The sequence below is a fragment of the Mizuhopecten yessoensis genome, unplaced genomic scaffold, assembly GCF_002113885.1.
Source record: "Mizuhopecten yessoensis strain PY_sf001 unplaced genomic scaffold, ASM211388v2 scaffold10059, whole genome shotgun sequence".
Classification (NCBI taxonomy): Eukaryota; Metazoa; Mollusca; class Bivalvia; order Pectinida; family Pectinidae; genus Mizuhopecten; species Mizuhopecten yessoensis.
The window spans coordinates 745196-757410 of record NW_018408358.1 but is presented as its reverse complement, the minus strand read 5'-3'; the positions used below and the strand labels follow the sequence as shown (position 1 = coordinate 757410).

The following is a 12215-nucleotide window of genomic DNA, read 5'->3' as shown; positions in this document are numbered from 1 at the left end:
AATCAGAATAACATCCTATTACAATTTTCTACAGATAAAATATTCAATATTAAAACTGACACATGTGATTATATCAGTACAACGTGCACAGTCTGTAGAGCTGATATGTTTACACTGATGATATTAAATAGTTCGAATCATGTTGCGGTGTCGGGCTTAAGGTTATTTCAACACTGATGTTTGTATTTGAACTAGAATATGATGATTCCTGCTTTCAATTCTTGTTATCGTATTCGTTTATAGCTTCATCACATACACTGAACCATTCTCACAGTCGATCCAAACATGTCCACACCTGTCTACACACACGGCACTTGGATTTGTTACTCCATGTTTCTTGTCCAGAAGACACTCGGCCTTTCTCTCATTCCCCAAGATGACGTATACCTGGTTAGCGTGGTAGTCTGGTACATACACTCTGTCATATCTATCACGTGCTATATTACATTGGCTCGTCTCTTCTAACTTCTGACCATTGTCCAGTTCCCCATCCCACTTACGTATGATCTGATTATATTTGTTGATGACAATCATTTCTGTGCAAGTTCAAGGACCATGGCCAGTGGCGACAGCTATATGTCCTGTTGTCAAACATACGATACTCAGTCCATTACCTCCACACGAGATTTGTCTGATCCTCTCCCCGGACATGTTCAGTACCTGTATTGTTTTAGTGTGAGTAGTAACGAGCACCTCGTCACTGTCACTGACACTGATACCATGGGCTTCTAACGGACTGATGTCAGTAAATATGGTCACTCGTCTGTCCAAAGATAGTTTGTAAATCAGTGGTGAACCAACACTACATGTGATCAGTATTTCTTCTGTGTTGGTCACTGTCAGACACCACGGGTTAAAGTCAAGGCTGACAGACTCTGTGACCTTGCCGTTCTTGTTGACTTTAATCATTTTTTTAGATGCAAATACTGACATCCATACGTGAGTGTCTTCAATAGGACATATTGAGTTTATTTGATCCTGCTGAGGTACTCGGAATGTAGAAATATGTTTACTGTCAAATTCTTTCTTCTGATACGCAATATCTTCTTTTATCAATCTTCTGACCTGTATACTTCCAATCATTGCCTTCAACTGATCAGGATACAACTGTCCAGGCATGAAGTGAGGGGGGCTGTGTAACACGCTTTGTGCAGCAACATCATACAGCGGTATTGTATTTCTCAGTTTCCTCGTCAGCGCAAACATGGATGTACTAAACATATTTTCTGTGTTCCACTCTACATCTCTGATAAGTTGCTTGATCTCTGTGATAGTTTGTTCGTGAGATTTACAGTCTTGCTTGTGAGATTTTTCTTCTTCTTCAACTAAGGACGATAACTCAGCCAAAAGTGAGTCGGCTATGGAATCAACTTCCGCTTTTAGTTTCAGTCTTTGGGTTTGAACATTTTGTCGAACTAAGTCCACGCTTTCTTTGAATGACTTGCTCCCTTCATGACGTTTTGAAAGATTATCAATAGAATTGTCTAACTTGGAAATTAATATTTCCAATTGATCTTGCATGAACTGTTTTTGTAAGTCAATTTCTTCTTCGATATTTTTGAAATTGTGTTGTTTATGTTTCTCGGTAAAACACATTGCACACATTACGATGTTACAGTCACAACAGTACAGGTCACAAATCTTACCCCGATGTGTCTTACATACCTCTGGGAGTACAGGTTCCCCGCGTTTGTTTGCCACCGTAATTGGTATGACGACATCGTTTCGTGTCTTTCTCGCGCGTTGATGACTCTCAACACAGCGGACACAAAGAGTCTCCTGACAATCTTTACAGTACCAGGTAACGTCCTGTATGCCTTCACACCACGCACAAGTTTCTGGCACGTGCACTTGGGCGCGGCGGATAGATAACTTACTTGCCATTGTTACTAACGTTTAGATAAATCCTGTGAGAACAAGCCATATCTTACTGGCAGCCATTTGAATTTGTTCTGAATTAAACTTCCTTCTTCCACTGATCGTTATGCTGACTGAATCACGTGTGTTTGGTTCATCTAATAGAAGCCTATTCAGTATTTATAATAGAGGCATGCACAAGGTACATACCTTTAACTTACTGTGAAGTTAATAACACGCTATCCATGTCGGTGTATATACACACATATAACATGAGGTCAATGTTTATATATCTGTTTACATAATTTTGTTAATGTTTACAAGATCCTTAGCAACAGGCAAGTTACTGTCCTTGTCCTTTTGGAAACAAAAGTGATAAATATAACCAAACAGTTGATACGGACGTAATTGCAGTTACGGCTAATCAAAAATTAAAGACGTTAATTGCACAACAGCTATTAATAATCGCTCTTGTTGGCCCGAATGTTAGCGAGCGAAGAGTCTTATTGTGGAAGGGATCCGAAGTAATCAGAGAAAGCGCACTTGGTGGGCAGAGGACCGAATACCATTTACGTCCTATGGGAACAAGCATGTTTTATCCTCTTAGACGTACTAACAAAATATGAGGGCACGTTCCTGTATGAGTTACGTTCCCTCCGTCGGAAATGTTGTGCCATCATTTGCAAACATTGTTGCTGGTAGCAGGTATTACAGAACAGATTAAACACACCATATAACGGGAAAACATGGTTGTGTAACATTAACCTTATTGAAATCAACTTCATCATTAATCTCATCAACAGGGACACCATCATCAAAATACGAGAACAGCAGAGAATAATTCCCATTATGAGTACATGTCTATAGCACACACCAACATATTCGTACATTACTTCACACATACAAAAGTGTTTTGAGGAGTTCAACTTTGACCTGCTTTCCAACAAAAGTATTTCAATATCTGACATGATTTGAAACTTATTTCGCGGAAATTGTAATATATTCTAAATATTCGAATAGGGCCAAAAAGACGAATTTAACTTTAGGTACCAGTCTGGAATACCGATATTTGGTTTGACTTCTGATTTTGAGATGTGATCTGTCTCGTTACGTCAAAATTATATACTGATGTCTGTTTATTTGTAGACATAACGATTTTTGATCTTATGTATGTTGATACTTTACCGGAAAAAAAGAACGATTATTTAACAAAAAACGATTGTTTTAACGGTGTCCGAGTTTATTGTCACATTACCTAAAACATATACGGATTGTGAAACATTACAAACCTGACAATACTAATACACACATAACATAAAATGAGTCATTTAGATACGTTACAGGTGCATTAGAAGTAAGATTTGATAGACATATGCCGCCATTGTTAACAGCATGTATATATTATTCCCAATCATTATTGACCATTAAATTAACATAGCCAAAGAAACGTTGGAGCGCATTGTGAATCAAAATTAGGCACCTTTAAAAGTCAACGCATAATAACTTAACCTGAACCACTGTAAACCTGACATTACATTGATCAAAGATATTGCATGTTCTTTTTCCTTACGATAGACATGGATCCGCTTATTGTACAATAGTCCTGAAACCTTTCACTGGGGCCATCGGTTGTAAACGATACCACTGACAACAAAAACTCAATCGAAGAAATTTTCTTTTTTTATTTTACAATGCATAGAAGAAAATATGTGTACTGGTGTGGCAACATTCTCAGCCATTATAAAACTAACTAACGTTAGTGTGCCTAACAATTAAAAAAGTAGAGTTCATAGCGACAAAATGTGTTTTTGGTGAATAGTTTTTATGTGCTGAAATAGTAAAAACTATAGTGTAATGTCCAGCTTTTAATATTGTCTTAATAATTTAAAACCGTATCAATATAACATGTTTAAGTATTTGCCCTCTTAGAAAGGTATACAGGTAACTTGACTACACGTAACTCGATCGGCTTTTGCAAGTTGAATAAAGAAATTCACCGTGTCATAAACGATATCATAATCACAGTTTTCCGATACCGACACAAACACAAATATAAAAAACCACAAATATAAATAAGACTCGATCACGTATAAAGTTGGAGGTTTCTATACTATGGAATTTTAGGGACTTCCACTTTGACCAATACAAAATTATAGATCTCTGTCATGACGTAAGACCATTTCGCTTTACTTCAGTAACTCTTTTATACATACATTTCGTATGATGATATTTTAACAACTAGATCTAGTTTATTGTTTTAATGTTTCTTTTGCTTTTTTGTTTGTGTTTATTTTTTTTATTTTTATTTTTTTTACACACATTGTGAATTTTTTTTCATATTATATACAAAATATATAAAACTCAACAACTCCATCCGGTCATACAAGTTGATAGTACAAATAAATGAATACAAAACAATTAAAAACAGCATCTTAAATCATGGGGAAAATAATTACACCTACGTTGTATTGTATTTACATTACTTTCGCTTAATCGTACGGTTATAGCTTCTCCAGTTACACTAATAATATGAAGAATAAAATGAATCTACGATATACAAAATAGGAAAATAACTTATATAATATATAATATAATAAAATAATGTAATATAACACATTAATGTTTTTTGTTTTTTTTAATCATAGTAAAGTACACAAATCATAAATATAAACAATGGAAGAAGGAAAAAAGGAAATATAAATCCAATCAACAATATGTTTATCTTGATTTACCAAAACCAGCTTTATCACTTTTCTAAACAATCATGTATAGTTAATTATTCTACGTCCCTCAAAAAAAGTTCAACGTGAAAAACATAAAAATAAAAATGAATTCATGAAAAAACCAAACAACATTACAGTAATGACAAAATTGTATCTGATTACCTTTAATGAATTTTAACATTAAGTTTGATAAAATCACTGCCGTCCTTTAGTATGGTGATATATCAATATTACCACGTTTGAAAACTGTAATTGATATGTTATCACCTATTATAAATATAGTTTATGTCTTTTTTTCATTTAATTGTGATGGAATACAAGAGATTACAACACTACATAGCCAGTTCATACTGCTGATAGACTAAAGGTCACAACAGAAACCTGTGAATATCGTAGTAAACCATGGACAGTCTCTATAGTTTATATGTTGACAAGGTTATTGTTTAGAATAATTTGAGTGATGTTGTGGCGTTAATGTTACGGAATGATTGATCTCGAACATTTGGATCGGCACAAGGCTATAATGTTATAAGATTTCAATCATTTCAATATAGTTTTATTTGTTTATAGTTCCATCACATCGCCGATCCAAACATGTCCACACCTGTCTACACACACATTCACTGAACCTGTTACTCCATGTTTCTTGTCAAGGAGACACTTGATATTTCTCTCATTCCCCGAGAGGACGAAAACCTGTTTAGTGTTGAAGGATGGTACAAACACCCTGTCAAATATATCACGTGCTATATTACATTGCGTCGTCTCTTTCAACTTTTGACCATTGTCCAGTTCCCCACTCCACTTGTGGATGATCTGGTCAGATTTGTTGATGACAATAACTTCTTTACAAGTAAAAAACCCCATAGCCAGTGCTGACAGCAATATTTCCTGTTGTCAAACATATACATTATTTTCTTTTTAACGAATTGTTGTTTGTGAATACAATATATATATATATATATATTGCTCTTAACAACTTGTGTTACTGTGTAGTCGTAATTTTAAAGACCGGTGTCGATTTATATAAAGTGGCCGCTATTCCCGTTTCTAGATATAACGTTTCTGGTCAACTTGCAATCTGTTTGTATGATTTAGCCGTCTGCACAATTCACACATTTGAAATACACCTTACAAATTTTGGTTGATGCCCGACAAGGTCGATGAACAAAATGTTCAATCAACAGTTATAAATAAAAACGATATTTGCTGTATAGAAAACTGATATATACGGTTAGGAGGATTGACTAGAGGATGTGTAAGGAGCTTGGTCGTATACAGACGTATTCAGTACAAAACAAGTCGTATATCGTTGAACATTCGCATGTTGGAAAAATGGGAATTTTGTCAAGAGTTACTTATCGTCAAAACACATCTTAAACATGTAATCGAATTCGTATATGGGACCTAAAGAATACATTTGTATGTTTCTAATTCTTTGTTTCTTTCTCAAATAAATCCTTATGAATAGCAAAGAATGATTTCGGGCCTTTTGATCGTTCTTTGTCATTGAATGATGGCACAACAATTTTTAACAAGATTTCCCGCTTAGTCATTAAACAAGATGCCTATCATTCTGCGACATCTGATTGGTCGACACTCAGCTATTTCCGATTTTTTCTCAAATATGGTATCAAAGCATACTACGACCTAGCGACCTCTAACATGACTTCTATCTAAGCAAGGAAAACGGTGGCTGCTATTGACTGGCTTCTGGTTCGACGAGATTCAGATACTGTTCGATTTTGCTCAGAATTTGTATTTAGGTGTATTATTGTACAGGACTGTCGGTTTGGACGTGCTGATTCATTAACATTCAATACAAATAGTGTGAGATAATGCCATTCATTGGCGTCAAAAAGTAAAATAAATGACATTGAGCATCGGTGTTAATGCAACGGTTAACGTTTTGGAACTCTTCAATGTCAACTCGGCCTGCCAAGTGTGAAAGAAATAGCATTCGCGTAATATAATACTGCAGAAATGTCAGCTGGTGCAGCCGAGCCTCAGACTCAGTCAACAACATGACGTCATTGGAATGCAATCTTTGCAAAAGTGTATCTCTTTTATGTATTTTTGAATGAGCAATGCAGTTGGATGCAATTATACTCCTTCATGTGATCATAATGGTTGCTCAAATCATGTTTGCAAGGCTTATTGAATAAAATCCTTCACGGGGACATAATCTAAACGCACGGTGCTGTGAAATTGAACGCACGTTAGTACTATAATTGATCTGTTTGCTGATGTATGCATGAGCGAAGGAACTAGAAAACAGTTTTTGTCTGTGTCTATTAGAGTAACTATTATGAAATTGTAAGAGAAATAAAGAAGCTAAGACAAGGATTAATTTTTAGAAATCGACAACAACTAGTAGGGAAACAGTAAGGAGGTATCTAAAAGGAGGAAAACACCAGGAAAAACTAACAGGAGTATTTATTAGAAGATACCTACTTCCACTGAGAATTACTTTATTCAGATAACCTGCTAATTTGTATACACACAAATTGCCAATAAAGAAGTCATTTAGAAGATGTGTATCAATATAACATGTTGTTACTGCATATAATTTGTTTTTATATACACTTACTGAAATCATCAACAACATAAAGATATAAGACGTTATTTCACATAGATACTGGTATGATACAGACTTTCTCACCTACACAATGTAACACGTAATACTCGCAGCCTGATGTAATGTGTCTATTTACTTAACGTTTTAAAGCAAACACCCGACTTCACAACACATCAACTTGCATCTGAGCAATCAATTGAAAACGATTTAATTATTGATTATACATAATACTTTTATGTGAAAAAAGTCATCTATTCTTGTTTTCTTGCAACTAATCTCACATTCTTTCATTTCTCATCAGTTTATGATAATAGACTCTTGACTTGCGGTTTATATCAATGGAGTGAACGCCATCCCGCGAGATACATCACTCATGTTCAAAATCAATGATTTGTATTTTACAATTATATTTCATATTGTTATTGTTTTTAACAACTATCTATATTTTTCTGTTTTATTTTGTTTTGTTTCTTTGGTGCTTTTTTGGTTTTTGTTCTAGTTTTTTATGTTTGCTTCACACGGCCTAATTATTTTTCATATTATATACAAAGTAAAGAAAGCATACCACTTAAGCAGGTCATACAGGTTTATAGAGCAAACAAACTAAATGCAAAACAAATAAAAACAGCATATTAAACAATAGAGAAAATAGCTTCACTTACGTTGTATTGTATTGACATTACCTTCGCTAAATTGTATGGGTAGATAATCTTCAGTTATAATCCTAAAATTACTTAAATATGAAAAATAGAATGGAGAATAAAAATGGTCATAACAAAGTAACCATATTGATGATAATGAAAAAATCTATCTGATTATTTTTTTCTAAAATATAAAATGTCAGTATCCATACTTTAGTATACAGTCAAACTTTCATAAATCGAACTTCGAAGATTCAAATTGAATGACGCAAATAAATACAACGTTTTCAAACTGTAACTGTTCCGTGATATGCATTTAACAAATATGTAGCATTAGTTATGATGTAACATATACCAGGCCGGATAAATTTCTGAATAAGACTCTAAAACGATTTCCTATAGATGACATATGAAAGGTAAAATAAGAAACTTGTGATTTACTCAGTAAACCAAACAGACTTTTAGTTAACATGTCAATACTGTCATTATAGAAAACAGTCTACTTGCAGTGTCGACGGTTAGGTTTTATAGATTAAAAAACACAGTCTGTATAGTTGACAAGTTAAGACTGTTATTGTATGGACAAGTTCTTGTCATTTTGCAGCGTCAGCGGCTAGGTTTTATAGATTGCAGACATTTCTACTGTCACTATAATGTTATGTTACCAGTTTTTATTCATTGAAATATCTTCTCTCTTGTTTATAGTTGCATCACATATACTGTACCATTCTCACAGCCAATCCAAACCTGTCCACACATGTCCACACACACAGCTAATGGATGTGTTACTCCGTGTGTCTTGTCCAGGAGACACTTGGCCATTCTCTCATTCCTCGTAACGACGTATACCTGGTCAGTGTAGTAGTCTGGTACAAAAATTCTGTCATATCTGTCACTTGCTATATCACATTGCAACGTCTTTTTTAACTTCTGACCATTGTCCAGTTCCCCACTCCACTTGTGTTTGACCTGATCAGTTTTGTTGATGACAATCATTTCTTCACAATAAATATTAGAATAACCAGTGGAAACAACTGTATTTCCTGTTGCCAAACATACGATACTCCGCCATCCGCCTCCATGCGAGATTTGTCTGATCCTATCCCCGGACATGTTCAGTACCTGTATTGTTGTAGTGGCAGTAGTAACGAACACTTCGTCACTGTCATTGACACTGATACCACAGGCTTTAAGCGGAATGATGTCAGTAAATCTGGTCACTCGTCTGTCCTTGGATAGTTTGTTTATCAGTGGTGAACCACCATAACACGTGATCAGTAGTTCTTCTGTGCTTGTCACTGTCAGACACCCCGGGTTAAAGTCAAGCTTGACAGACTCTGTGACCTTACCTTCTTTGTTGACTTTAATCAATTCAATAGATTGAAATACTGACATCCATGCGTTAGTGTCGTCAATAGGACATATCGCGTTGATTTGTGTCTGATGAGATACTCAGAATGTAGAATTCTGACTAACCTCTTTACTGTCAATTTCTTTCTTCTTATACCCGATGTTTTCCTTTTCCAATTCGTCGACCTGAAGATATCCAATCATTGACTTTATCTGATCTGCGTTAAGTTTCCCAGACACGAAGTGAGGTTGGCGAGGTAACACGCTCTTTTTAGTAACATCATACAGTGGTATGGCGGTTCTCAGTCTCCCCGTCAGCTCAAACAAGGATTCACTAGACATATTTTCTGTGTTCTGCTCTACATCTCTGATCAACTGCTTGATCTCTTTGATATTTGTTTCGTGAGATTGACAGTCCTGATTGTGAGATTTGTCTTCTTCATCAACCAAGGACGATAACTCGACCAAGACGGCGTCGGCTATGGAATCAATCTCTGCTTTCAGTGTCAGTCTCTGGTTTTGTACAGTTTGTCGAATAACATCCACGTTCTCTTTAAATGATTTGCTATCTACATGACGCTTTGTTAGAGAAGTGTAGTGCACGTCTAGACTGGACTTTAGACTCTTTATTTGAACTTGTATGTCAAGTTTTTGTGAATCAATTTCTTCTTCCAAATGTTTGAATGTGTGCTGTTTGTATTTCTGGGTAAAACACATGTTGCACATAACGACGTGACACTCTGTACAGAACAGGTCACATGATTTACCGGGATGTGTCGTACATACCTCTGATAGAACTGCACCACTTTGTCTTGTTGCTTTTGTTATTGGCACAGCAACGTCATTTCGTGTCTTTCTCGCGCGTTGATGACCCTCAAAACAGCGTTCACACAGAGCCTCCTGGCAGTCATTACAGTACCAGTTAACGTCCTGTATGCTTTCACACCAAACACACGTGTTGGGCACGTGCACTTGGGCCCGGCCAATAAATAATTTAGTCGCCATTTTTTACATCAGTCTAATTTAATCCAGTAAAACAAGTCATATCTTACAGGCCGCCATTTGCATCTGTTCTGAATTAAACTCCCTTCTTCAATTTCTCGTTATGTTGTTTGAATCACGTGTGTTTGGTTTATTGAATAGACGCATATTCAGTGAGTGTTTATAATAGAGACCCGCACAGTGTATACAACTTTAACGCAGTGTACTGTGAAGTAAATACCACGCTATCCATGTTGGTGTATATACACACATATAACATGAGGTCAAAGAACAATAGATTCAGATAAATGTTTAAAACTTTGAATGATTCGCTATGTATAATAATACAGACTGCTTATATGCTCGCAAAGGATATCGATACATGAAAACCATTGTACTGTGAGGTCAAATATGCTTATCTATACGGGCTGATGTATACACGCCTAATGAATGGTCGATTAACAATTAATTAACTTAATTGGAATAAGTTTGCCGACATTGTCTTTTTAACATAATCCATGCAAATTATTTTGATGATTTTGTGGACTAATACCTGTTAACGAGGTAGAACGAGGATTTGTCATCGACATCATACAGATGTGTTCACAACGCACTAAAATGAACGTGTGCATATCATAGTGTCCACAATTTAACGATTTAACAACAGGTGTGCGATATTTTAAGATTGGTTGATTCATTTTACGAAATGAAAACAATACGGATTAGGGAAGTGAAATTAGGCAAATCTTGCAATGGTATTTAACATCCGATCGGTATATTGTGCACTTCTTACAATTCCTCAATGTACGTTACACGTTATTACAATGACAATACAACAGTCAATGTTGTGGCTGTACTGTCAGTTTACTTTACACATACGTAGAGTGCATGGAGTTGATCATAGATAAAAGTTCATCGTTGATTTAAAAGTTATCTAAACAAGAATGTACCCGTTACTGGTAACAGGTAAAGCTGCCTTATGTATATGACCGTACATCTGCACCTGTCGATGAAGGTCGTTTATAAACAATTTTAGCACGTGGTATTTCGATTACTGTTTTGTCAGCTATAGGTTATATGGCTTAATCCACATTCGATTGTTTTGTATTCCTGTCAGCACACATAAATTGACCAATATCTTCTTACTTGATCTGATGTGTTTGTGTTGCGTGTTGACTCAGACAATACGCTGATATGGCATTATAACCCATACCTCCAATATTCTCCATGTAAAGATGTGCAGCCCGGCCTGTAGGAATTACGTGTTATATGTAAGTCTGTATAATTGATAGGTAACAAGTGAAGATGTATATCTAATAACCTTTTATGGCTTCAAAAAGAATTTTCAACACATTTGTATTGCCAACCGGAAGTTTATAAGCCAACCCGATGAAGCGAGTCAGGAACACCCCCTAATTTGTTACCAAATATAAATCCACCGTTACATATCAAAATCTGCTAAAACTGATTCTGAAGATTTCATTTCATAAAAATCTGTCAAAAGAACTTTAAATCATTGTATCTAACCGACAGATAAAGCATGTAGTTAGTTATTAACAACTTTGTGCCATTGTCTAGCTCGCATGTTTTAAAGACAGGCGTGTATATAAATTAAAAATTAAGCGAGCTCTATCCTGTATGTCGCATTAACCAACTAAAAATATGTGTTTGTATGTAAGGTTTTCTTAGTACATGTCTTAAGGGGGTACACATATCTAAACCAAACTTTGCTGTACATTTAAACACCTATATCAGTGAATGCACAACAAAGCCGAGGAAAAAAAGGTGATCAGCGATTATAAACCTGAAACCGTATGTGCTTTATTTTCTTTTTAAATAAACAAAACGGTTTTTGAACGCTTAACATGATACCAGTACCGGAGAAAAACACCATGAATAAAAATGTCAGAATTGCATAATTGATGTACAATCGGTAGTCATGGCTCCATTAACTGTCATTAGTCATGCTCTTGATTATCAGGTACTGCTGATTAGAGTCGATAATAATGACATCACACACTAAACTAATCTCAACAAAAATGTAAAATCGAAATATTTTATACCATAAAAACCTGTATGATTTAC

At 35.4% G+C, this 12215-nt stretch overlaps 3 protein-coding genes across 3 annotated transcripts; all 3 read right to left on the bottom strand.

Annotated features, from left to right (window-relative positions):
* Positions 1 to 546: 546 nt before the first annotated feature.
* LOC110459393 (RING finger protein 207-like) lies at positions 547 to 1884 on the bottom strand. The gene has a single exon (XM_021511621.1). It carries the CDS (start codon positions 1882 to 1884, stop codon positions 547 to 549), a length of 1338 nt encoding a protein of 445 aa, XP_021367296.1.
* Positions 1885 to 8246: 6362 nt separating this feature from the next.
* On the bottom strand, positions 8247 to 9203 carry LOC110459413. The gene has a single exon (XM_021511647.1). The coding sequence runs from the start codon at positions 9192 to 9194 to the stop codon at positions 8499 to 8501; it is 696 nt and encodes a 231-aa protein (XP_021367322.1). The 5' UTR covers positions 9195 to 9203; the 3' UTR covers positions 8247 to 8498.
* Positions 9183 to 10233, bottom strand: LOC110459412 (transcription intermediary factor 1-alpha-like). The gene has a single exon (XM_021511646.1). It carries the CDS (start codon positions 10152 to 10154, stop codon positions 9252 to 9254), a length of 903 nt encoding a protein of 300 aa, XP_021367321.1. The 5' UTR covers positions 10155 to 10233; the 3' UTR covers positions 9183 to 9251.
* Positions 10234 to 12215: the final 1982 nt, after the last annotated feature.

What these genes read in the sequence shown, in the direction of transcription:
- LOC110459393 (XM_021511621.1), bottom strand. Translation starts at nt 1,884, where the DNA reads ATGGCAAGTAAGTTATCTATCCGCCGCGCCCAAGTGCACGTGCCAGAA.
- LOC110459413 (XM_021511647.1), bottom strand. Translation starts at nt 9,194, where the DNA reads ATGTCAGTATTTCAATCTATTGAATTGATTAAAGTCAACAAAGAAGGT.
- LOC110459412 (XM_021511646.1), bottom strand. Translation starts at nt 10,154, where the DNA reads ATGGCGACTAAATTATTTATTGGCCGGGCCCAAGTGCACGTGCCCAAC.